Source organism: Acinonyx jubatus, chromosome B4 (assembly GCF_027475565.1).
Source record: "Acinonyx jubatus isolate Ajub_Pintada_27869175 chromosome B4, VMU_Ajub_asm_v1.0, whole genome shotgun sequence".
Taxonomy (NCBI): Eukaryota; Metazoa; Chordata; class Mammalia; order Carnivora; family Felidae; genus Acinonyx; species Acinonyx jubatus.
The window spans coordinates 54,238,726-54,263,848 of record NC_069387.1 but is presented as its reverse complement, the minus strand read 5'-3'; the positions used below and the strand labels follow the sequence as shown (position 1 = coordinate 54,263,848).

Genomic DNA, 25,123 nt, shown 5'->3' with positions numbered 1-25,123 from the left:
CAAGTATGTGTGTGGAGCACTTAAAGTATAGCATATGCTCAGTAAGTGATAGTTTTTATTATTAGTTACTAATCCCAAAGCTTCTCTCCAAAGGGTACTAGGTGGAAAGAGAGAACAAGTGTGTGGCAGTGATGTCTAAAGACTAAAGCATGGCGTGTCTAAAGTCCCGGATAATTCATTCTAATACTGCATGCCAGAATGGATTTCCTCATATTGTGTTCCCAGAATTGAACCACCTTCCAAGGTTCTTCAGATGTGTGTTAGCCCACAAATTAGTTGACTCCACACAAGAGATCGTTTTAGTCTAGACTAAATGATAACCCAAATGGTCCATGATGGTTCTTCTTGTCATTTAATTATTTGACAAACAAAATTAGCCTCCTTACACATCCATGACAGTACTGAAACTACTATATTAGCTACACTCAATTTAATACAGCCCATCCCAAACCCAGTTACACTGGCCAGCATTTAAAAGTATGTAAATAATGATATGTTAAATAAGAAAAAGAGGCTGTGTTTCGTGCACCTCCTAGTGCCCTGAGATAAAGAATTGTCCCTGAATAATCGATGAAATATGCATATTCCATAGCTTTGCCTGTACCTTGAAATCTGTAACAAATACATGTTGTTTTTTTTTCACTCACAGCATCGGGTTCACACTATTCTGACGGCAGACCTAGTTATTGTGATGAAGCGAGGAAATATTTTAGAATATGACACTCCAGAAAGCCTCTTGGCTAGAGAAGATGGAGTTTTTGCTTCTTTTGTCCGTGCAGACATGTGAAGGATGTCTTGAAACAATACATGGATTTAAAATAATGCAGTCATAACCTACGTAATGGATCATCAGCTTGACCTTCATAAAGTGGCTTCTTAAATTTTTACTCTTTCGTAAAGCTTATTTGTTGTGTTGTGGGACTTTGTACTTAGTAAAAATGTCACTTTACCAATGACACTTTACTGTATTTCCTATATGGATACTTCCTTTTTGTTTTTCTTTCCTAGACTCTACTGCTTAAATAGGTTCATTACTGATGTTTTTCTAATGATTAAGCCACTTTACCTTTAAGAATAGCAGGTTGCATTAAAACATGTAAGCTACTTTAAGTGGTAAGTCAACAGCTATATTTTCTCATAATTTTAAGTCTGTTAAATAGCTCTCAGGTATAGAGGTTATCATGAGTATTCAGTATTGTTGTACTCTTATTTGTAAGAATATATTTTCCTTTTTGTTGGTGTCTCCAGTTGTTATTGGAAGAGGATTAAAAGAACAGGTTTCTAATCAGTGAGAAAATAAAACACTCAAATTCATTATCTACTGAATGTGAATGTTCTGTGTTCATTAATATTAGTAATACTGATGCATCCTTAACCAGTTTTTTTTTCCCTCATCTAAATTGTTTTCTGTTACCAAGAAGTCACCACATTTATAGTAGCTTTGTAAAGCCAAAGCCTTAACTGGAAAGATCATAAAAAGAGTTTGGATATTTGAAAAAGTATACTCAAGCTTCTGTTTTTCCCTGTCTAGTAAGGAGAGAGTTCTTAAGGTATCAGGCATAATGTGTTTTTTCCAGACTAAAGTTCAAAGAATAAATAGATTCAATCCTTCAGTAGCAGACCAGCTAATGCTCTCTGTGATTTAACTCATCATTAGATGTGTTTATGATTTCGAACCCTAAAATTCCACATTATTCAAGATTCAAATTTATATTTGCCTATATAAGTATATATATAACAAGTGTCTATTTCAAGATGGAAGAGTATACCTCTTTTTATGCACAGTGGTGTCACACATGTATCCATTTTGCTCTAATTTTAACGTACATGTAAAAAGGAATCAAAATGTTATTTTAATATTAGTATGTGTGTTAGGAGTGCATCAAAAATGTATGGAATATTAATGCTGTTTTGCTTAAATATAAATTAACAAATTTTAAAATACCAAATTTATCTGCACTTGTCATGCTAGCAGCCAAAGCATTCTACTATAATTCTGTGCCCACCTTGTATAAATACCTTTGATTCTCATATGAAGATCCATATGCATTGTTAGATTTTGAAGAATTATGACTGATGGAAAAAGAGAATTTATGCTTCCTCCATATAGTTCTTGTGTTCTGTTTATTATATTATGTACTCACTCTTGGGAAATATGTAATACTTATTTATCCAAAATATATGACTGGGCCTTTACCTGAATATAGAGTCCTGATGTTTACCTAGTAAGTTCCACAAGGACGGACACAATGTCCTATGTTATTTTGCTTAAATTGTCACTCTTTGTTGCATATAAAGAACTTCATTGGGAGAAAAATCCTCTTACTGTTCCCCAAAAGGTAAACAAAATGGAATCAATAACTATTAAATCAATCTTGAAAATATTTTCTAAAATTTCTACCAATCTCCTCCAAGTATTTCTGACATGGGAATGTTTTACAAGGCTGCATTTACATGACGCTTGTTATCAACTTATAGCTCATTCTCACAGAGAAATGGGGACTTACCCATAAGAGTGATTCCTTACAATATTTGTAAGTTATACTTCTGTACCAGCAATGTCAACAGATCCGCAGCTAATTACACTAAACCTAGAATCACGTTTATCATTCTAACACCCGAGTGGTCACTGGTTCCCTCATAACTTTTAGTCACTTAAGTTGAGTGTTTGTTTACAAAACTAAACTGACTGAATAAAGTCAGGGATGATTTTTTTAACTGTTTAATCATTTATTATATCACATGTTTGATCTATTGAATATAGAAATGACTCATCTTGAAATAATTCTTTACTAAATAGGTGCATATCTATAAAAGATGAGACTTAACCAAATCAAATTTTACACTCACAAATTTTACATTTAATTAACCAAACTTAATTTTATAAATTTTAATTCCTTAATATTTGATAAAATAAATTAATGCATAAAATTTATGTGAAAACTAACAAGGTAACTAATATCACTGAGAGATAAAAAAAAATTTCTCTTAAAGGATTGTGCATCCTCTATTTTTATGCTACTACTCATCACCCATTTAAAAGTCAACTTAGCTCTAGATTAGATACCAGAAGACTGGTATTTGAGTTCAAGTAACTGATATTTGAGATCTGGGACCATGTCTGTTTTGTCTTTCTGCCCTTTGCATTTAATGGTGTCTAGCTTGCAGTAGGCCCTAATAAGTGTAGATTATTGATCCACTGATTATCTTACCACTAGCCATGTGCCTAGTATTATGGATTATTCCCTTCACCTTCTGGGTTATGTTTATTCTACTGTGAAATTATACTGACTTGGTATTATATCATAAATTACTCTTTTTCTTTGCTTGATTAAATAGGGTTATTATTCATTCACTTATAGTATCATTGGGTATCAACCAAGGTGATCAATAGATGTAAATTAACACCAATTGCTGAGATAATACCCTGCTTTGACAATTTTGTTTCACATTTGCCACAGTCATGCACTTCATTAGTTTTATATATAGGTCCTATGTGGAAGTTTCCATTAAGTGAAACAGCTATATGGATAAATTTTATGACATCTCTAATGAAATGGCTAGATGTCTGGACTTTTCCCTAAGGTTTATTGATCAATTTTTATAGCTGTCTTCCAATGTATCTTTTATCACTGATTTTGTACTACATTCTTTGGAGTTCTGTGATTTATAGTACTATGATAAATCCCTATTGATTTATCTAAAGTTAAAGGCAATCTTCTAACCTTAGCATTTTAGCATAAGAAACAGTAGTCAAGAGGATGGGTCCTGTAACTTAAGTTTGATTTCTTCTTTAGTAATTGCACATCATTCACAATGGTTTTTCTCAAGCACTAGTAAGGATCACCTGGGTCAACTTTCCAGTGAAAGGGCTTCTGTTCTGGCAAGTGTCTCCAGATGAGATTCATAACTAGGCAAGTTTGGGAATCACTGACCCACCTCACTCATCACTGTAGTTTCCTTTTGTTATGCATAATGTGAAGTCAGAGAATAGTGAAGGTGATTTTCACATGTTTCCTCTCTTTCCTGACATTACCTCACTCCAGATGTCTAAAACAAGCCTCTCAGTGTCATTGAGCGAACCCCTTAGTTCCATCATTGAAACATATAGTTAAATGAACTGAATATTACCCAAGAAGATGGGTTCTGAATGTATTTTCTTTTGTTTTGTGGTTTAATCAGCAATATGGAATCTAAGGGGAAAATGTCTTCACAAAAATACAAAGCTTCCCCTGCCCACATCTGAGTTAGGTGTTGAATCATTTGTATGTTATTCTGATGAATTTGGAATCATATTTCCAAATGTTCACAGTCCATAATGTGAGGGGTTTGGGTAAGTTTCACTATCGATACCTCACACTGTGGAATGAAGGTGAGTTATCTGCGATGATTATTCACCTTTCCATCTTCACATTTTTTTCTACAGGTGTTTGTCATCATCACTGATACATAAATGTTGATATATTCATTTTATATATCTACTACATAGGATTTAAATTATTTCTTTTTCTACAGGCAGTAGCAAATTTCCCTTTGCCGTTCACACCATGGTCACCAGTGCCCTCTTCCTAAATTGACAAAAAGTCAAAGGAGTCATACCTGGCTAAATAAGTTAGCTGACTCTAAGAAGAATGCTCTCTGTGAACTTCGTGCCACCAACCATCACAGATCATGTCCAATTATACACTACACACTAATGACAAAGAGCTTTGTTTTCCGATCATTTTTTTTATCACCTACCTAATCTGCCCATTGCATAAAATAAGTAATGTGTTTATATGCAGCAATAGTACAATGCTACTTAATGCCACTCCATTCCCATTTTTCTCTTAGAGCCACATTATGCACTATTTATACACATCAGTTATTGTTAAGTGAAAGACTATTGACCTTTAATATTATCAGAGTCAAGTGGATTTAGACCAGCTCTTCCATATCTAGGTATTTGCTCTTTGACCCATAGTAATTGGGGCTTTGTTCCAACACTAGTTTAAGGAGCAATTAAAACAAATTAATCTTTCAGACACCCAAAATGTTTATCAAGTCTGAATGTAGACATAAATAGAATTCTCAACTGTTTAAATTCTTAAGGTGTACTGTTAACCCTCTTTCAAAGGTTACATCCTATCCTCCAACTCCTCAGTACATATGCATGCCACCCTCCACATGCACACATATGTTCACATTTTATCTTGCTGTCCTAAAGAAGAATAAAGTTGAGTTAACCTTTGCATCACATATTAATGCAAATGCATAGATAAGCGTACAATGGCTAGCATAAAGAGAAATTCTTATCACAATAATCTATAAGTGATCTTCTAGCCCTAAGGCCACCTTAGGAGGACATTTCACTTATGGATAGATCATAAAATGTGTTTCCAGTGATATGAAATTCAACTGTTTTTTTCTATTTTAAAAAATAACAATGGCAACATATTGTTGGGTTATGTTGAGTGGGCTTTTTTTAGTTCAACAAAGAGATGATAATGGTTGTCATAAGGGTAATGAACTGAGCAGGGCATCTATGAAAGAAAGGTGGCTATCTCCTTATTAAAGGATGCTACATGAAAACAAACTGGTTTTTCATCTTGAGTAATACTGTTATGAATATCTGCTATGTGTTCACCTTTGAGTAAAAAAAGTATGATTCAAGGAGATTATTTTTCAGGGTAACACAAAGCTTTACTGTATATTAAAATAGTATAAAATCTTTTTTTAAATTTTTTAATGTTTATTTTTGAGAAAGACAGACAAAGAGACAGAGACAGAGAGTGAGCAGGGGAGGGCCAGAGAGAGAGGGAGACCCAGAATCCAAAGCAGGCCCCAGGCTCCTAGGTGTCAGCACAGAGCCCAATGCAGGGTTGGAACCCACAAACTGTGAGATCATGACCTGAGCTGAAGTTAGATGCTTAACCAAGGTGCCCCTAAAAATAGTATAAAATCTTCTGAAATAACTATCTTTATTTTACTTATTTTACAGGTAAGGATCTGAGGTTAAATTTTAAGTCTATCACCCCCAAATCACTGATCTATCTCCAGAGATGGCACTTCAAGCACCAGGGGATGGGAGTGGGAGACAGGGATGTGTTGAAAACACACTTCTGCATTGGAATCTAAGGAAAGCAGAATTGTCAGATCTCAGAAGTGACGACTAGGCCAGGTCTAATGGCCTGTCTAAAGACAGTCCACTCCCTTAATTCCATCTCTCTGTCTCAAGCTTCTCAGCTTCCTTCTACCCTTCTGTGCATTCTATCCTTCTGTCCACTTCTTTCTCACTTTGCATGTAGCCTTTACCAACCACTCCTATCTCAGATGAAGGCTTCTAGCACCGGGGCCCACAACTATCTCCACTTCTCAGATTGTCAGTTTCAAAGTATCAAGCAAGGAATCTCCTTTGTCCAGCTCATCTTTCTATCTTACACATGACCAGCCCACTTTGTACTACTTCACTTTGGGTCAGGGATTGACCTCTGACCTAAAAAGCTTGTGGCCAGGCAGTATATGCCAATTGGAAGTAATATCTTATGCTGAGAAAATTTAACACAGTCTGGAGAGTGACATGAAAGCAAGAATACAAACCAAAATCACAACCAGTAGTTTCAGAAAAAGAGTGATGATACCAAGCTGGCTACTGATTATTTTCCTTTGGAATAAAAGAAAAAACTGAAGGGAGGGAGACCCATTCTTCTATCACATGAGCAGCAGAGTGAGCTGGTTGACTAAACCCTTTGGACATTCTTTACATGGTCCCACACCCTACCTTTGCTCCAGAGAGAGAGGGAAAGTCCAAAAAAGAATGTAATTTTCTTTTAACCAAGAAAACAAAACAAAATCTCCTGCCATAAGTAATCACCTCCAAACATTGACTTTTTAAGCCCAAGTTTTATTTCCCTGTGGGAATGACTGCATAGCTCACAGCCTGTGAGATGCTTTCTCACAACCACCCATTCAAAACAAGCAGTAACACCCACCTAGAATTGCACTCTCTCATCCATTTTAGGATCCTCAACACATAGGACAATTACTAGCATATTTTAGATAGAGGCACCAAGTCCTCCCAGTGACCTGTCACTCTCAGACACTTACAAATGCCAAGCACTTGGCCCAGGCACTGAATTTGCTGTGTCATTGGCAAACTGGAAAAGAGAGGTAGCAAAAGACTATGACTTGGGACAAGATTTCACCTGAAAATAGGAGCTCCTTTTCTTTGTTCCCACTTCACTGGACTTCTAGCATATATTAAATTCAGTAAAATATTATATTGGAAACACAAGGCATCTAGGCTTTTGGCCAGAAACGTAGGGAAAAAATTAGCAAGCCTAATATTTCATGAGAAATTCTTGGCTTAAAGAATATTTTAATAAAGCTTAGCTATGTGTGCCAATAAAGCAGAGAGATGACATAATGACTTATGATTTAAACATCATATCTCTGTAATGTCTAGTACCATCTTGTATCAAACAACACGAGAGAAGCAAAATCCCTGGGGGAAAGAAGAAAAGAGCAATGTAAAATCAATTAGGGTATCAGTAGAATGCGTATCGCATAAACCATTTCATTAAAAATTTGATGAAAGGATAATTACAATGAACAGGTTGAGCAGATATGACGTGAGCCTTTTAGTATCATCTCATTTAATCTTGACAACAATTCTACAAGGTAAACATTATCACTATTTTATAATTGAGGTTCAGATTGGCTAATTTGCCCAAGGTTTAGTGGAACAGAGATTTAGGCAATCTGACCTCAAGGCCCACACTCCTGGCCATGCACTATACTAGACTGAGGATTCATTTAGCGAATCTATGAACTTCTCTTGGAAATAAATGATTTATATGATCTGTGATATATAATAAAGAATAATATGTTAGCCTATGGAGAATATATTGAAAAGAATTGGATCGGGAATTAGAAAACCTGAGTTCTAGTCTTGGGTCTATCACATATTGGATGTGTGGCCTTGGATTAATCATTTTAAGCCTGAGTTTCCAAGTATTCATTCACAAAAAAACAAAACAAAACAAAACAAAAACAAAAACAACACAAAAAGGCATGATAACTGCTCTGTCGGCTTCATCAAGTTTTTGTGAATCTCTGATTAAATGGTGGTAAAAGGATTTTATGATTTGAAAAGCACATTCTGATATGATATTAGTCTTGAGAATCCACTACATATACCATATCTTAATAGTATGATTTGGGATTATTTTTTAAGTCACAAAATAAGCTTTTTCCCTCTTAAAAAATTGATATGCTTCCAACTTTACAATGGTGAGATGATATAGTCAAGCTGAGATATTATATAAAAATGGCTCTAGAATATTGATAGCCATGGGGTTCTGGAAAGAGCAAATGCAAAATCAGTCTGTTGGGGTATAACCTAGATCTCCTGGAAATGAAAAACAAACAATAAAATTAATTCACACTCAAAATTAAAACCACATGAGAAAATGAACCACCATGAGGAGAAGCAAGAGACACAATAGAAATATTAGCACAAGAACTAGAAATACTTTTTAAACTATTTTCTTTAATTTATTTCTTTCGAGAGAGAGCACAAGCAGGGGAAGAGCAGAGAGAATCCCAAGCAGGCTTCACACCTTCAGTGCAGAGTCTGATGCAGGGCTTCAACCAACAAACCGTGAGATCATGACCTGAGCCGAAATCAAGAGTCAGATGCTTAACTAACTGAGCCACCCAGGGGCCCTAAGAACTAAAAATATTAAAACAATCTATAAGAGATTTAAAAATATGTATGTTTGCCAATGAGGATGTGAAAATGTACTCAACATCATTCTTCATCAGGAATGCAAATAAAGACAACTAAAACTACAAAGACTAGCAATAAAAAGACTAAAACTACAAACCGTAGCAGGTGTTGGTGAAGTTACAACTTTCCTACACCGCTTAAGGAAGTATAAATGGCACAACTTGTATGGAAAATGGGCTTTTTCTACTAAGGCTAAATATGTGCCTATACCAGGACTTACAGTTCCACTCCTGGGCATATATCCAAGAGAAATCAGTGCTTATGTCTACAAAAAGACTTGTACAGAAACGTTCATAGCAACTTTATTCATAATAGTAAAAAAAAAACCAAAACCCAAAGCAAAAAAAAAAAAAAAAAAAAAAAACCCAAAAAATTTATTTATGGGTAAATAAATGGTGGTTTAGTAGCACTTTGAAATACATGTAAAACAACACAGCCAAATCTCACACAAAATTAAGTAAAGGAAGGCAGGTACTGAAGAGTACCTACTCTATGAGTCCACATATACAAAGCTCAACAGCAAACAAAACAAACTAATGATGAAATAAGTCATAATAGTGCTAGCTCTGGTAGGGAGCAATGACAGTCTGGAAAGGAGCAGCAGGACATCTTCTAGAGTGATAGGTATATTTTGTCTTGATCTGTGATCCATGCAGTGGTTAAATGGTGGTATGCACAGGTTTTTAAAAGGTGAGAGAAAGTAGATTAATTTAGAATAGCCAAATAGAACTAGCAAAGAAAAAAGAGCCATTAAAATTAAAAACTCAGGGTGCCTGGGTGGCTCAGTCGGTTAAGTGTCTGACTTTGGCTCAGGTCATGATCTCACAGTTCATGAGTTTGAGCCCCACGCTGGGCTCTGTGCTGACAGCTTAGAGCCTGGAGCCTGCTTCGGATTCTGTGTGTCCCTCTCTCTCTGCCCCTCCCCCACTCACGCTCTCTTTCTGTCTCTCAAAAATGAATAAACATTAAATAAATTTTTTAATAAAATTGAATTAAATTAAAAACTCAATGGACAAATTAAATAGTAATTAAGCTTAGATGATGAGGGACTTTTTTTCCATTGGACACAGATCTAGAAGGTACCCAGAATGCAGCACAGAACAAGCAGATAAAAAATATGAAGCATAATAAGAAAATATGGAGAACGTATTAGAAGTTCTGAAACAGGTGTCTCAGAGGGGAAACAAACAAACAAAGAATGAAGAGAATTTAAAGAGCCAAGAACTATTCCTAAAAAAAATCAGACTCAGATGATTTCAAAATTATTGCACTTTCAAGGAGGAACTAATCCCTATTCTATTTAGACTATTCTGATCCAGAGAGAAGGAAAATGCATCAGTTAATTTTACAAAGGCTCATAACATTCATCCAAAACCAGGCAGAGAGAACACAAAGAGAATAATACAGACCAGTCTCACTTATAAATATTTATGCAAAAATCCTAAATAAGTATATGCAATTCAGCATTATATTAAAATAATAATTCACCATGACCACGTGCAGTTTATCTCAGGAATGTAAAAATAATTCAACATTTTTTAATCTAGTGACTTAATTTGCCAAGTTAATTGGCCAAGGAAGAAACAAAAAAAATAAATAAATAACTTTGACATTTGCTAAAAAGGCATTTTATATAATTCACCAGCCATTATTAATTTTTAAAAACCTAGAAAAGTAGAAAGAACACCTATCTACCTTGAAATGATAACTATGTAAATTACATATTCTGGAAGCATTGTCTCAAAATCATTAAGGAGAAGACCGTGCCTGTTACCACCATTATTACCCACTATTGATCCAAAAATATTAACAAATGCAGGTTAAGAAAATATTAAAATAGTTATAGTGATAAGTTGATTAAATACTAATTAAGGAAGCTGTCTCAAAGTTATGATTTTTTTAGAACACATTACATTTTAAGTATATTGGTGTGTGCTAAATCCCTTACATCCTCACCTAATTTCAGCTCTACAACTCTGAGAGGCAGACGTTAGTGTCTCCATTTTACAGAAGAGGAAATGAGGTTCAGAGTGATAGAGTATGTTGCTCAAAGCCACCAACTAAGGAAGAGGCAAAACTGACAACTGATCCCACATCTTTCTGACTCTAAAACTATGTGAACTTAAAAGGTTACAGTATATTTCATGCATCTTCCCCAGTTCTTCACTTTTTAAAAAAAAAGATTGACCCAGGGGCGCCTTGGTGGCTCAGTTAAGCATCTGACTCTTGATTTCAACTGGGGTCACGTTCTCACGGTTCATGGGTTCAAGCCTCACATCAGGCTCTGCACTGACAGTGCAGGGCCTGCTTGGGATTCTCTCTCTCCCCCTCTCTCTCTCTTCCCCTCCCTTCCTCATGCTCTCTCTCTCAAAAATAGATAAACATTAAAAATTTATTAAAAAAAAAAAGATTTACCCAACTGCATAATAAATTTCTGTAGGTTTACAGAAAGATTATATCATTACCCCATTTATTTTATTTTTATTTTTTTAAGCTTACTTATTCATTTTGAAAGAGAGACAGACAAAGCTAACATAGGAGGGGCAGAAAGAGAGGGAGAGACAGAGAATCTCAAACAGGGTCTGTGCTGTCAGCACAGAGCCAGATGCGGGGTTCAAACCCACAAACCATGAGATCATGACCTGAGCTGAAACCAAGAGTCAGACACTTAACCGACTGACCCAGGCACCCCTTACCCCATTTATTCTAACAATAAATGAGGTAACTTGGCATTTTAAATTAGTAACAAATACCAACTATTTAATTCTGATATGAACCTGTTTAGAAAAATGACTTTGTGAAAGCTTTTCTGGCACAGATAATTTTTACCTAAAGGAAAATCCAGATGATTTAGTAGCAGGGAAAAAAATCATGGCAAATAATCGTGGAGTCTAAATATCATTTTAAAACTTTCAACTTCTATAATCCCTTCTGCAACTGGCATTTATGAAAGGTGGCAATAAGGAGTCACCCTACTGAGAGTTCTGGAAAATGTCAGATTTCCCTTTCCAAGCACCATATGAGTCACTGATTTTTCAAAACATTGTGACGTGAAAGCTTAGCAACAGATCAGGACATTGTTGGGAATTGCTCTTTCCCTAAGAGCTTCAGACAAGCCTGCAAAGAGTTCCTATAGCAAGACAGATCCCAGGCTCATGCAAACCTGTCTTTCTTGGCACAAGAATATCAAAGCATAATTTCAAGGCCACTATTCTTCATCTTCTCTTGGAAAAGACCCTACCCGTTTTATTTAGTACTAGCATTTTGTGCCCTACCAGCAGAAAATAATTACCACAGGTACTCTCCACTTGACTGAAGGAACCATTTTTCTCTTGGAAACACTATTATAGTAAAGCAGACATGTTGATTTCCTGGGTCCTTATTTTATTAGTGTCTTGGCTGGCTTCTTTTCAGTTCCTGGTGTCTTGATTAAATTCAAGAGTTGAGGAGACACTATTGCAAGTGTTGGTTAGTGAACACTCCGAAGGTCAGTGAGTTCTCAAAAATAATACTCAAGTCTATAAAATGACATGGGTCATGTCTTTTTTTCTCAGTCTTAGGTTAGGGAAGATAGTTAACTAGTAGTTAACTATTAGGAATCTGTGGGTCTATACCTTCCCCCCTTCCCACCTCCACACCCAGCTCTGAGATCTTTCGACCATCACCAAACCAAAATCAGCATTGCTACATTAATAAGAACTGACATTTAATATGTACTTTTAACAGGCTAGTCACTATCTGAGTGCTTGATATGGATTGTGTCATCTTGCCCTCATAACAATTCTGTGAGCTTCTTATACCTGAGTGGGCAAGAGAATCTCCAGGGGAACCTTTAAATAGGCTCTATTTCATTAGAGTATTTAAGCATTCTCATTAAAGATATTTTCATGTGGGGGCCTAAGATTTTATATCTTATTCTATTCTTGCTCAATAAAAGCCTAGAGGGGCATAAAATAATGTTACCAGGTATTTCTCATGTAGCTGGATGATGGAATAACAACCATCCCTTTGAGATACTGTCCAGTGAGAAAAGCACAGGATTTGGGTTCAGATGTTTTGAGTTTGTTGCAGCTTTTCATCTACTAGGTATTTGATATGGGGTAAGTTATTTAGCCATACTTTAATAGAGTCGTGTGTGAAAGGAAGAAAACAACCCAGCATAGCTGTATAAAGGATTAGGTCAATGTTTTTCAGAGCCTAGTATATGCAGATTCTCTATTCTTTGGGTAAATGGAGGGGTGGATAGATAAGTGAATATTCTTGCCACTTTCCCCCCACTTGTCTGTTTTCCCTCTTCTCCTTTCTATATTTGATCTTGTTCCTGTTCTTTGAATATACCAAACCATTTCCTTTATACTTGCTCTTGAGCTGCCTGAAGCACTCTTTCCCCCTGTTGATCAGCTGGCTAATCCTTCCTTCAAATTCCTCCTTCTTAAAGTGGCTTCTTCTGAGCCATATGTAAAATTGTCCATTTCTGGCTCCAGTTACTTTCAATACTTTTCTGTTTTATTCTCCTTATAAATTTTGACACCATTGATAACTACACAATGTATTACTCAGTTACTTGTTTGCTAACTGCTTCCTCCCCAAGAACGCCTTGGCACAGAGGCTTTGTTTTGTTCACCTAGATGTGTACTAAAAGGTAGTGATTACTACAAATGCCTCCCTTCCTGACTTGTGGATCCACACCTTGAGCTGCCATAAGTTTGAGGAGCTGAGCATGCAAGCTGGGTGGATTCTTTTTCATGAATGGTGCTGATGGATATCCTTGAAGAAATGGGGTGACCTAATTTCAAGGACAGGGAGACTTTTTTGTACATAAATAGATACACATCTCAAAAAGAAATGGTCTCTAAACTCATTGGAACAGATAAGTAAGAAGAGTTATACTGTCATTGCCATTTCATGATAACTCAAAAAAAGTGAGTTTATAACATGCTGTTTTGATTACTAGTTTATGTAAGAGTTTTATTAAGCTGATTCCCAAGCAATGTGTTCCAAAGTGGTTTATATGAGGACACTAATAAGGCAGCATACCAAGCAAATAGACCAACTGTTACTTGGGCTGCTAACATGAATCCTTTCCATTGTCATGTTGAAGACTCTCCAAATTCTTACGTCTAATATGGCTCAGGAAATCCAAGAGTTTGATATTCACAAGTCTAGTCAAAGGCAAGCACATTAAATGCAAGGACTTCACCCTTTATCTAGAGAGTACTTTCAAGGATTTCACCAATTTATATTTGATAATCAAAGCCATAGACAACTGGGAAAAGCATCAGCCTAATACTTTCTCTACTTGTTTGAAGGCACCTGACAAACTTTGTTTTCAGAAAAATTAGGAATTGCAGAAACTTCTTTATTCACAAATAAAATGCTCATAGGGTCTAAAAGGAACCTAACAGATGTTTACTTAAAAGTGAACAGATATCCTTGAATTGCTTCCCAGTCACATAAATTCCTCTGGTATGCAACATGAGCAGATTCTAACAGAATTTTTAATATCTTAAAGTCAAGAAAATCACAAGATTTTAAAAGTTAGCTCTGTTCTAAACTTATTACTGGTCTCCTCAAGAGTGGAGCACAAATTAGTCTTCACTAATCAAAGAACAAATAGGAAAATTATTGAAGAGTAAAGAAAACACGTGTAACTGTTAGTGGATGACAGCAAAATAATGATTAAACAAGTAGACCAATAAAATAAGCCTTAAGTAGTAAATGTGTTCTTAAAACATTGATTTCTTTAACAAGCTTCTCAAAGGTAAATTTAAATGTTCACTATTTGGGCCATAATATGAGAATAGGAAGATCAAAAAGGAGAGAAACTAGATATCGATCAATAATAAATACAGCTGACTCTTGAACAACTTAGGGGTTAGAAGTGCCGGCCCCATGTACAGTTGAAAATTCACATATAACTTCTGACACCCCCAAAAACTTTACTAATCACTTACTTTGACTAGAAGCCTCACCAATAACAAACAGCATGTATTTTGTATATTATATGCATTATATACTGTATTCTTACAATGAAGTAAACTAGAGAAAATAAATTGTTATTAAGAAAATAATAATAATAATGTTATTAAGAAAAATACATTTACAGTACTGTATTGTATTTATTGGGAAAAAACTGCCTAGAAGTGGACCTGTGTGGTTCAAACCCATGCAGTTCAAGTGTCAATTGTATTTTTCTGTCACCACAGTAAATATCACAGTCAGCTCTGACTTTTCCCTCTCCCACTACTGATTCTATGTAACATTCTTTTTGTATATATTTGCTTAGCAGCCCCAGACCGCAATTCCTTTTTTAATTAATATAATAGTTTCCAGTATCTCCCTCTGCCAATCACAGAGTTTTGGAGCCCAAGGGACTGTACTCAGAAATGCACCTCCCAAAGCCATCATAGCCCCTGCTTCCTGATCAACCCTACTAAATCAGACTCTTACTGTGTTTTTTCTAATCAAAATCTTTCCATGGCTTACCCTTATGCATTGAAAACTGCCCAGACTCCTTTGTTGAGCATTTAAGGCCATCAATGCATTTATTTTCAAGTCCCCAATACGGTTTTCAGCCTTACCTTTTCCACATATTGATTCCAAAGTATTTTGTTAGCACCTCTGTCATTTGAGCTGTAAGCTAGAGGTTTAGTTAGGACCCAGAGGTAAAGGACTCCTAGCCCTGCCCTCTAGTAACTCTCATTTCATGGGGGGGTGAGTGGCATGGAGACAAGTACACGAATAACCCATGTGTTGAGAAGAGTGGTGACCACAGCTGCCCAGGCAACACTGAACGCCAAGTGTCTAATCCTGCCATCTTGTTGACCTTGCTTCATCGATGGTAATTCATTTAGTTTCTGTTACTAAATCATAGCCCACCCCTGCCAGTACTTCATAATTTTGTTCATGATGTTTCCTCTCTGTGGAATGTCTTATCTTTGCCTTTCTGCATACCCCAAATATACATTGTCTAAAGACTGGATCAGACGTCAATTCATCCATGAAGCTTTCCTTATTGTCTTTGTCTTACTAGCTCTCATTTGAATTCCTATAGCAATTTGGTTGTATTTCTTCTTCTCATTTGGTTCACATCCTTGCTTGTATTGGAATTTATTATCAAACTCCCATTTCTATCACTACAACCATTTGCCTCTTCAGACAGCAACTATGACTGTGTATATATATATATATATATATATATCTACAAAAAAAACAAAAAGTCTTTACAAAATAGGTGTTCAATGAATATTCCCTGAGCTAAAATCATAATAGGGAAAAAGTTGTACACCAAACTCAATTGTAAAATAGAACAATGAGGGGATTAACTATACAAATAGATCCCCACACTTGTAGTAAATCTATGACATAAATTACTGGAAAAATTAACATCAGTAGAGAGGAGAGCTACCACTAACAGACCAGCATCCCCAGGCTGAAAGGCACTAAGATCTATCCACAATAGGAAAAAGTTCTTCACTGCCATTATTAAACACTAATTTTAGGTCTTTTGGAAATTAAGTGAACATACTGTTTATTCTCCATACACTTTCTGTCCTGAGTCTTGGAAAATACGTGAAATTTCCAAGAATTAAAGTTTCCATTAACACAAGTGCCAAATCAGGAGGCCTGATCTATGGGACAAAGCACATTTGTCTTTGCTGGCTCCTATTCAAAAAGCTATAGAAAGATATTCACTGTATAATCTTTCTTGTGCGCAATTGCTCTATCTTTCAGACCATCTAGACAAGATAGAGAAGCTGCAACATTTCAGAAAGCAACCAATTACTGAAAAATGGCCATTTGAGTTCTAAGTGTTGACAGCGATTTTTTGTTGGGGGTAAACTTTCTCACTGGAAGGGACCCCAAATGTTTTTTTGTTTTTGTTTTTGTAGGTTGGGGGGTGGGGGCGGGTGTCTTAGTGTGCCTGTGTGCACGTGCGCGTTTAATTTCCTGAGAACTAGCTTTGGCTGGTGAAGAAACAGTTTACTGGGTTTCAGAACATCTTCCACCTGTATCATCCCCACTAGTTCGAAATTTAATGTATATAAATATGTGTGCACACAGCGTGAACACCTCGGAAAACTGTTTTCTGATTTCTATACCTGGTTTTATTCAATCTTAAGTAGCCCAGTTATCTACCAGATTACAAAATAAAAAATAAATTCTCTTTACGTCAGTGAACTTGGACTCAGCAAGTTCTCCCTCCTGAGCAGGGAGCCTTTTAAAGACTTGCGTGTCAAACTGGAGGCCCGGGGGGTCGCCGCTACTGGAAGAGAACTGGCCCTACAGGTCCCGCCCTCCCTACCCCCCTCCCGGTTGCCCCTCCCCTGGCCAGCTCCCTACCTCCGCGGGTTGCGCCTTCCCCCACTCCCCTCCCTTCTCTATCTCGCCAACTCCGGCGGCCTCATAGATCTGGCGCGCGTCAAAGCCTGAACCGGGAGGCTGATTTGTAGAGCATCACCCCCAAGGTTCTCTTCCCCCAGCCCCTCCTCCTTGCACTGCAACGGCCAGGGGAGTAGCGCTGAACCGGGGGAGGGGAAGATCTACACCCATCCCCCTTCCTCTAGCCTTCCCGCATTCAGACTCAATTGCACCTTTTATTATTTTAACTCTTCTCCTTAGGACACGCGGTCCCCGGATTTGTCCCTCCGGCATTCGCGGTCCCTGCACCCGCGCGCCGGGATGGGAGAGCGAGGGACCTGCCCGCGGTCGGCCGGCCTGTGTAGGGAGGTGCAGCTGCCGCACCCGCTGCCCAGAGTCTGTAAGTTTCAACGCTCCTCCCGGGGAGGGGAGGGGGAGGCTGCTCGCACCCCCGCAAATGATTTAAAATGCCAAACACAGCAGAAGTTTTACAGTATTAGAGGGACTTTTCGGGGCACACTCTTCTAACTCTATCTTGCAATCCGCAGGTTACTGTCCGGGTTTTTCCTGCGGCTTGTATGTTTGTTTGAAGCCTTCGCTGTGAAGTTTTCAATTTACAATATTATGAATTCCAATGGGATTTTTTTCTCTTTTTTTAATGCAGTTCATACTTCTTTAAAATTTAAAATACTTCTCCATCGTTTTCAAGTTACATAGCACATCGCTTATTATTATTTTGTCAAATTTCACTAAACATGTTATTTATACTGCGCAAGAGGCCACGGCCTTTTCTCTGCCTACTTCTAAAAATAACGGAGGAAGAATTTCCTCTCTGTACTTTTCATATTGCTATATCGTCTAAATAATAAGTGGATCGTAATACCCAGCTGGTTTTAATTTCCACCATAGACGCCGCGTGTTTGTATCTTTGCACTAATCTACAGACGCGGTTAATCTCGGAATTATCATTGAGCCTGCTGTTTACAGGACGGCTCCTGGTTTTGTTTCACTAAGGCTCTGCCCGTGTTCATAACGATACGGAAAATTGAAACACTTCCGATTCGTACCAAATAATTTCTCCGCGACTCCAGAACTCAAGCGCAAAAACTAGAATCGTGTTGGGATTGATAAAATCATACCTTAGCTTTGCAGGTCACCTGGAACGTATACACATATCCCTGAATGCAAGAACTGAAGAGGTGAGAAAATGGGGGAGGGGGGAGTTTTAAAATCGTCGTTTGCCTTATGCAGGAGGACGTCCCGAGGGAAGAGGAGTCAGGTCAGAGACAGGTGAATAAGCTGGCTATGGTGACAGGACGATGTTGGCCAGAAAGAGCATCATCCCCGAGGAGTATGTGCTGGCGCGCATCGCCGCGGAGAATCTGCGCAAGCCGCGCGTCCGAGACCGCCTCCCCAAAGCCCGCTTCATCGCCAAGAGCGGGGCATGCAACCTGGCGCACAAGAACATCCGCGAGCAAGGGCGATTCCTTCAGGACATCTTCACTACCTTGGTGGACCTGAAATGGCGCCACACGCTGGTCATCTTTACCATGTCGTTCCTCTGCAGTTGGCTGCTCTTCGCCATCATGTGGTGGCTCGTGGCCTTTGCCCATGGGGACATCTACGCTTACATGGAGAAAAGCGGAATGGAGAAAAGTGGTTTGGAGTCCACTGTTTGTGTGACTAACGTCAGGTAAGAATGCAGTGGGATGAGGCAGGGATTGAAAACGGTGTGGGAAAAAAATAGGAAACTGCCCTTGCTCTCCTCTTACAGTTATTTTTGTGGAAAGTGAAATAAAGCATTCCTTTAGTACCTTCGGGCACAAAGAAGTAAAAAAACAAAACAAAACAAAAAAACAAAACTAATCTGACACATTAAAATCGTTTTAAAGGAAGCTTTACGGATGAGGAGTCTCTGCAAACGTGGAGCTTCAATCCCTCTGGCTAGCTTTAAAAATACTGCACTGGTTATTATAAAAATGGTTATGATTCAGAGGATTCCAGAATGCCTCACTCGGAAAAAGCACATATTTAGTTTTCAGTATGAAAAAGCTGCTGGCCATAGTTCTAGTGTCCACGGGTAAATATCTCTGAACAACAAAAAATATTGTGTCAATGCTAGCAATATTGTTCCAATGCCCATGACATTTCCAGCAATAGTGAGGGAAATGGGAAAACACTGGCGGACAGGTGTCCTAGGTTAAAAATCCACTAAAATTGAAATAAGTAGCTACAAGCCCTTCTTTATCAAGAGTATCTTATATAATAGCTGGTTGCTAGCATTGGTTATGCTAAGATGCAGAACTAGAAAAAAATTAACTTTTAATGGAAATTGATCCAAGTTTTTCATGGAAGGGATTATACAGAAGTACCTTAATGTTGTTATTTTCTTTACAAGTTTTAATAGAGTAAAAACAAGACCGTCCTCAGACTGCCTAGCTTTTGCTTCTTTCTCTTGTAAGTGTTTCAGTGGTAAGTAAAGTGAATTTGATTTCACTTGGCCTAAGAACATATTTTCACATGGCCTAAGAACATTTAGATGGGGTGATCTGTCCTTTAATTTTTGTTGGAAGGTGCAAAGAGATCATGTATATCAATTGCAAAAATAGTCACTCTGAAGCAAAACAATGGCAATAATACTGGAAACTTTGCCAGGACATTTTCTGAGTAATATTACAAATTCGCGTAGTGTACAAAGCAAAGCAACTTGAACAAGCACCATTCTGCCAGGCAGCTGTAAAGAATGAGACCTTTACTGACCCTTAAATCTTCTGAACTTAGCATACCATTGCCAGAAGCGGAAACCCAGACTTTGAACTTGTCCTTGTCCGTCCTTCCATTTCCTAAGTAACTTCAATGCCAGCGTATCAGGAAGAGATGCAACATTTGTGTGCAGAGATCACACATCACAGATTTCAGCTCAGATTTTGAGAAGAGAAAAATATACTGAATTGATCCATTGCCTTTATCATCAAGTAGATATTATTGTGTCTTGAACTTTTCACAAACTTTTCTCTGAAAGAAAATATAGATGAAAAATGTCGGTGATTATCAGCGTACCAGATATAAAAGAAACAAAACATTGTGTTTAACAGGTATCTGTAGGCCAAGTATCATTTTCTATAATATTTCTCTTTAAGAAATGTATGGACACTGATATTGATGAACCAATTTCATATCAAGATAAATTTTTAACAAACGTGCAGTAGATAACTCATAAAAAGAGAGTAAAAAACAATAAACCTCAAAAATAAATGGCAGATTTTATTTACAAGACAAATATTTTGGCTTTTCCTGTGAAAAAGAAGTCATGAAGCAGTTTATTAGAGATATAGCATTGGGGCGCCTGGGTGGGTCAGTTGGTTGAGCGCCTGACTTCGGCTCAGGTCAATAATCTAGCGGTTTGTGAGTTTGAGCCCCGCGTCTGGCTCTGTGCTAGCAGCTCAGAGCCTGGAGCCTGCTTCGGATTCTGTGTCTCCCCCTCTCTCTGCCCCTCCCATGCTCGTGCTCTATCTTTGCCTCTTAATAATAAATAAATGTTAAAAAAAATTTTAGAAAGATATAGCATCAAAACTAACATCCTTTTGATGATTTTTTAAAAAGAACTTTATAGAATGCACTGGTTGCTAAAAGCTGTTTTACTGCTAGCTTTTATTTTTCACAAGATGTGTTCTGAAGCATTTTCATTACGCTGATGTATTCCTGCTGGTATGAATATTCCATTTACTGTGAGAAATGACGTCTCAAATACAGTGAGACAAAGCTGATCTCCTCAGCATGACAATTTTTGATTTTTAGTTTTGCTTCTTACCTAAAAAAATAACTTGAAATCTTTTAAGGTTAAAATCTTACTAATTTTATTTTTAACGTTTTCCTACTGTTTATACTTCATCTCAACATTTAGTTTAATCATAACCAACTGCACATAATAAAAATTTTTTCACCAAAAATATAGAACCAGAAAATCTCCATTCTCTCCCAAAGGGGATTAAAAGATGTCTGATAATATTTCTTATTCTTTACATTTCCTTACCTTTAGTAAGTTAAATGTCCCACCATGTCATCAAAATTAGAAACAACTTAGAGTGATGGTTACTCACCAGTATGTCCAAATAACATTCTACCATTCTCATTTTAGGATGGCTCACTTTCTCTTTCATGTGGATGACTTTCCAACATGAGGCAGAAAATAAACCAACATGTTTTCTTTCATTCAACCTAACTCCCTCTGTACCAGAACAAATGAACAGCTGAACACTTTCATCTTCTGAGGGTGTTTAGCATGACACGTGTCCATAAAAGGCTGGGTCTTGTACCACGTAATATTTAGAATTAAATTCTTTCATAAAATAAACAATACATAAAATACAGCATATGAATAATCTCCCAAGCCATTAAAATGAAACGTGGGAATATTCACCGTCAGTCTGCTCCATGAAGTACATATACATTATTAGAAATCAGTGCTGTATCCAAGTTCCTCCCCTGGGGTCCATTCTTAATCTTTACGAGTTTTTGTATCATATAACACATCTTCTGTGTAGCTAGTGCACTAAGCAATTATTGTGGTTTCCATGAATCTTTTTAGCAGCAAAAGGGGTAAAAAAGGGCAATTTTTCACATTCCACTGGAAAGCTAATCAACAGCATCATATATGCTTACCCCTCATGGTGTTGCACCAAAGGGCAGTGCATATACTCAGTATTCAAATGTTTAAGCATTTTGCCCACTCATTGTGCATGGCATTTATAGATAGATAATACTCTGGCAGATAGCCTACGCATGGTTAATCTATAAAATTAGAGGACTTTGGAATTGGCATTGGGGACAAACATAGGACTAACCTTGTTTATGTAAAGAAGCCATGGCAATATAGGTTATGTGGGTAAGTGAATAAATTAACCTTAAGAATAACCAAATGTGGTGTATCTTAACCAGGGGAACAAATCAGACTAACCTGAGAGCTTTTTGTAAGTTTTGCCCAGTCAACTTTGAACTTACCAAACCAGTGTTTGCACTAGATATGGAAGAGGGGTACAATTTGAAAAAACTTCCCAAGAAAATACTGACACTTGTCCACTCTTTCCTTTTGCTTCTTTCAAAAGATCACTAAGCTAGAAGTGACAGAATTCAAGTTCTCATTAATTATGTGATCTTGACATAGCCACTTACAAATCTCTTTCTCAAATTTTTCCTTTAACGGCTTCAGTATTCACTAGAATTAGAAAACAAAATGGGACAATCAATTTAAAAAAAAGTTTTCTTTCCGAATGGCAAAACATTCTTTTTTTATTAAAAATACTAATATTTTTGAGTCATGTGTTTTGTACCACCTTTAAGCACCATGCTTTGTCTGTATAAGGTATACAATAAGTGTTAGCCAATGAGTATGATTTTAAGGGTTGTAAATAATAAAATGTTCATTTATTACTCAATACCTTCCCATATGACTCAAGTCACTTAAACACAGATATGCAATAAATAATAAACATAGAAAGTTTCACCAAGTAAACTATGCCTTTGTGAAAGTATTTCACAAAGTAAAATATGCCAGTAGATACAAATATGTATTTATTATTTTAACTTATTCTTTTAATGCTTTCATATAAGTAGGCCCATCATTGTGTGATGTAGAAAATAACAGAATTGTATCCCAGAAGTCTGAAAGTGGAGGCATTATGATGAGAGAGGGGGAGAGAGAAAGTGCTTGTGTTTAGAATCAGACATTTGACAAGTTAAGTTGCCAGGTGTTTCCAAAAGTATTGAATAGCTTTTGGAGGAAGAAAATGGAAAATTCAGCTTAGCATGTTATTTCATTATTCAAAATTTGATCTGATGGCACCGTTTTCTGATATCACTCCTTACAGGTCTTTCACCTCTGCTTTCCTCTTCTCCATTGAAGTTCAAGTGACAATTGGATTTGGAGGGAGAATGATGACAGAGGAATGTCCCCTGGCCATCACAGTTTTGATTCTCCAGAACATTGTGGGTTTGATAATCAACGCAGTCATGTTGGGTTGCATTTTCATGAAAACAGCTCAGGCTCACAGAAGGGCGGAAACCTTGATTTTCAGCCGCCATGCTGTGATTGCCGTTAGAAATGGCAAGCTGTGCTTCATGTTCCGAGTGGGTGACCTAAGGAAAAGTATGATCATTAGTGCCTCAGTGCGCATCCAGGTGGTCAAGAAAACAACCACACCTGAAGGGGAGGTGGTGCCTATTCACCAGCTGGACATTCCTGTTGATAACCCAATTGAGAGCAATAACATTTTTCTGGTAGCCCCTTTGATCATCTGCCATGTGATTGACAAGCGCAGCCCCTTGTATGATATCTCAGCAACTGACCTTGCCAACCAAGACCTAGAGGTCATAGTGATTCTCGAAGGAGTGGTCGAGACTACTGGCATTACCACACAAGCAAGAACCTCCTATATCGCCGAGGAGATACAATGGGGCCATCGCTTTGTGTCCATTGTTACTGAGGAGGAAGGAGTGTATTCTGTGGATTACTCCAAATTTGGCAACACTGTTAAAGTAGCTGCTCCAAGGTGCAGTGCCCGAGAGCTGGATGAGAAGCCTTCCATCCTTATTCAGACTCTCCAAAAGAGTGAACTATCCCATCAAAATTCTCTGAGGAAGCGCAATTCCATGAGAAGAAACAATTCTATGAGGAGAAACAACTCTATTCGAAGGAACAACTCATCCCTCATTGTGCCAAAGGTGCAATTTATGACTCCTGAAGGAAATCAAAACACATCAGAATCATGACAGCAAGACAACCTCAAGAAAGTCTTTTATCAAGTTTTGATAGTTTGTGCAAAGCACTGTCAGACTATTCCAGAATGGAAACACAGTAAATTGTCCTTCTATATCTTCATGCACTAGATGATACTCATATTCAAGCAACAGCACTTTCTGTGTCAATAAACAGTAACACACAAGGTGGAGGATTCATGGCTGACACTTGTTTCATACATGCAGTATTTGCAGTTATATTATGTATAGGAAACAGTATGTTCTCATTTTTCTCCATTTGAAACCCAAGAATCGCATAATAGACCTTGAATATAAAAGTTGGCCAAGGAATGATCTGTTCAAAATGCTTAGAGGTTAAAACCACTAAAAGAGGTTAAAACAGATTTCTCTGTTTCTGTTGGTCACTCTGGAAATGCAAATAGGATAAAGGATGGAAACCCAAAATTTTGTTGTTAACACCTTTTGTATATCAACCAGTATGTTATGTTGCCTTCTTCTTGTTTTTTTTCCCAGATACCGTACCTGGTGAGAGGCCTGAGGCAAAACCTGCTGGTCTCTAGTTGCTTCTAAACAGGTCTGTTCAGTTACTTCTTCACAATGACCTTTGCAGGTTTCCTCATCCTCCTGATGGCAGCCTATTGGTGGAACTGGGCAAGGAGCTTTAGAGAAAAGTAAGAGCATTCCTGTCCCATTTAGGACTGGATTGCTAAAAGTGACAGTTACTTTTTTGGCTTCTCACTTCTTACAAGCCCCCATAGGGAAATACTGTATTGAATATTTTATTAAAATATTTTCTTTGTATTCACTGTAGTTTTGTGATTTCTCTTTCACAATATTATCCCTAGTCAAAGCTCAAGGGGAAAAAAAAAGCATTTTTAGAGGCATGTGAAAGAGATATACAGTGATAATACCTCTCAGATCTTCTTGCCTTTGCAATTGGTTATTCCAAGGGCACTACATCTTTTTCTTTCATTTTGGTTTTATTTCCTTCCAAGATTTGAGATGTTTTCTTAGCTCTTCTTTCTGAGCCTGGTGTATCATGGAAATCTTACAACCTTTTTTCTTTGAATCTCCAACCTTCCGTCTTAAAAATATACTTCCTTCCTGAATTCAGGCCTACCATACATAATTTTAGCTTTATTTCACTTGCTAAAGTGATATTTTCTATCAAAGCTTGAGCTAATCATCCTGAGCTCCTGTTTCTTCAAGGAAGGGATGAGGGCACAAAGACAAGCA

At 37.3% G+C, this 25,123-nt stretch overlaps 2 protein-coding genes and 1 long non-coding RNA gene across 10 annotated transcripts in view; 2 read left to right on the top strand and 1 right to left on the bottom strand.

Annotated features, from left to right (window-relative positions):
* ABCC9 (ATP binding cassette subfamily C member 9) overlaps positions 1-2,202 on the top strand; it is a 130,179-nt gene extending 127,977 nt beyond the window's left edge. For 5 of the 7 annotated variants that reach the window (XM_027035706.2, XM_053225977.1, XM_053225978.1 and 2 more), the window contains one exon: positions 650-2,202. In XM_027035706.2, coding sequence (XP_026891507.1) covers positions 650-787 — 138 coding nt within the window. In that variant the 3' untranslated portion in view covers positions 788-2,202. The remainder of the gene's footprint in view (positions 1-649) is intronic. The other 2 variants (XM_015064301.3, XM_015064298.3) reach the window with 1 other exon arrangement.
* Positions 1-18,430, bottom strand: part of LOC128316366 (uncharacterized) — a 119,913-nt gene extending 101,483 nt beyond the window's left edge. For both annotated transcript variants that reach the window (XR_008300175.1, XR_008300174.1), the window contains exon 1: positions 18,271-18,430. This is a non-coding gene — a long non-coding RNA (uncharacterized LOC128316366). The remainder of the gene's footprint in view (positions 1-18,270) is intronic.
* Positions 18,431-18,450: 20 nt separating this feature from the next.
* On the top strand, positions 18,451-24,688 carry KCNJ8 (potassium inwardly rectifying channel subfamily J member 8). The gene is made up of 2 exons (XM_015064302.3): positions 18,451-18,824; positions 22,999-24,688. Exons 1-2 carry the CDS (start codon positions 18,451-18,453, stop codon positions 23,897-23,899), a joined length of 1,275 nt encoding a protein of 424 aa, XP_014919788.1. The 3' UTR covers positions 23,900-24,688.
* The last annotated feature ends 435 nt before the right edge of the window (positions 24,689-25,123 follow it).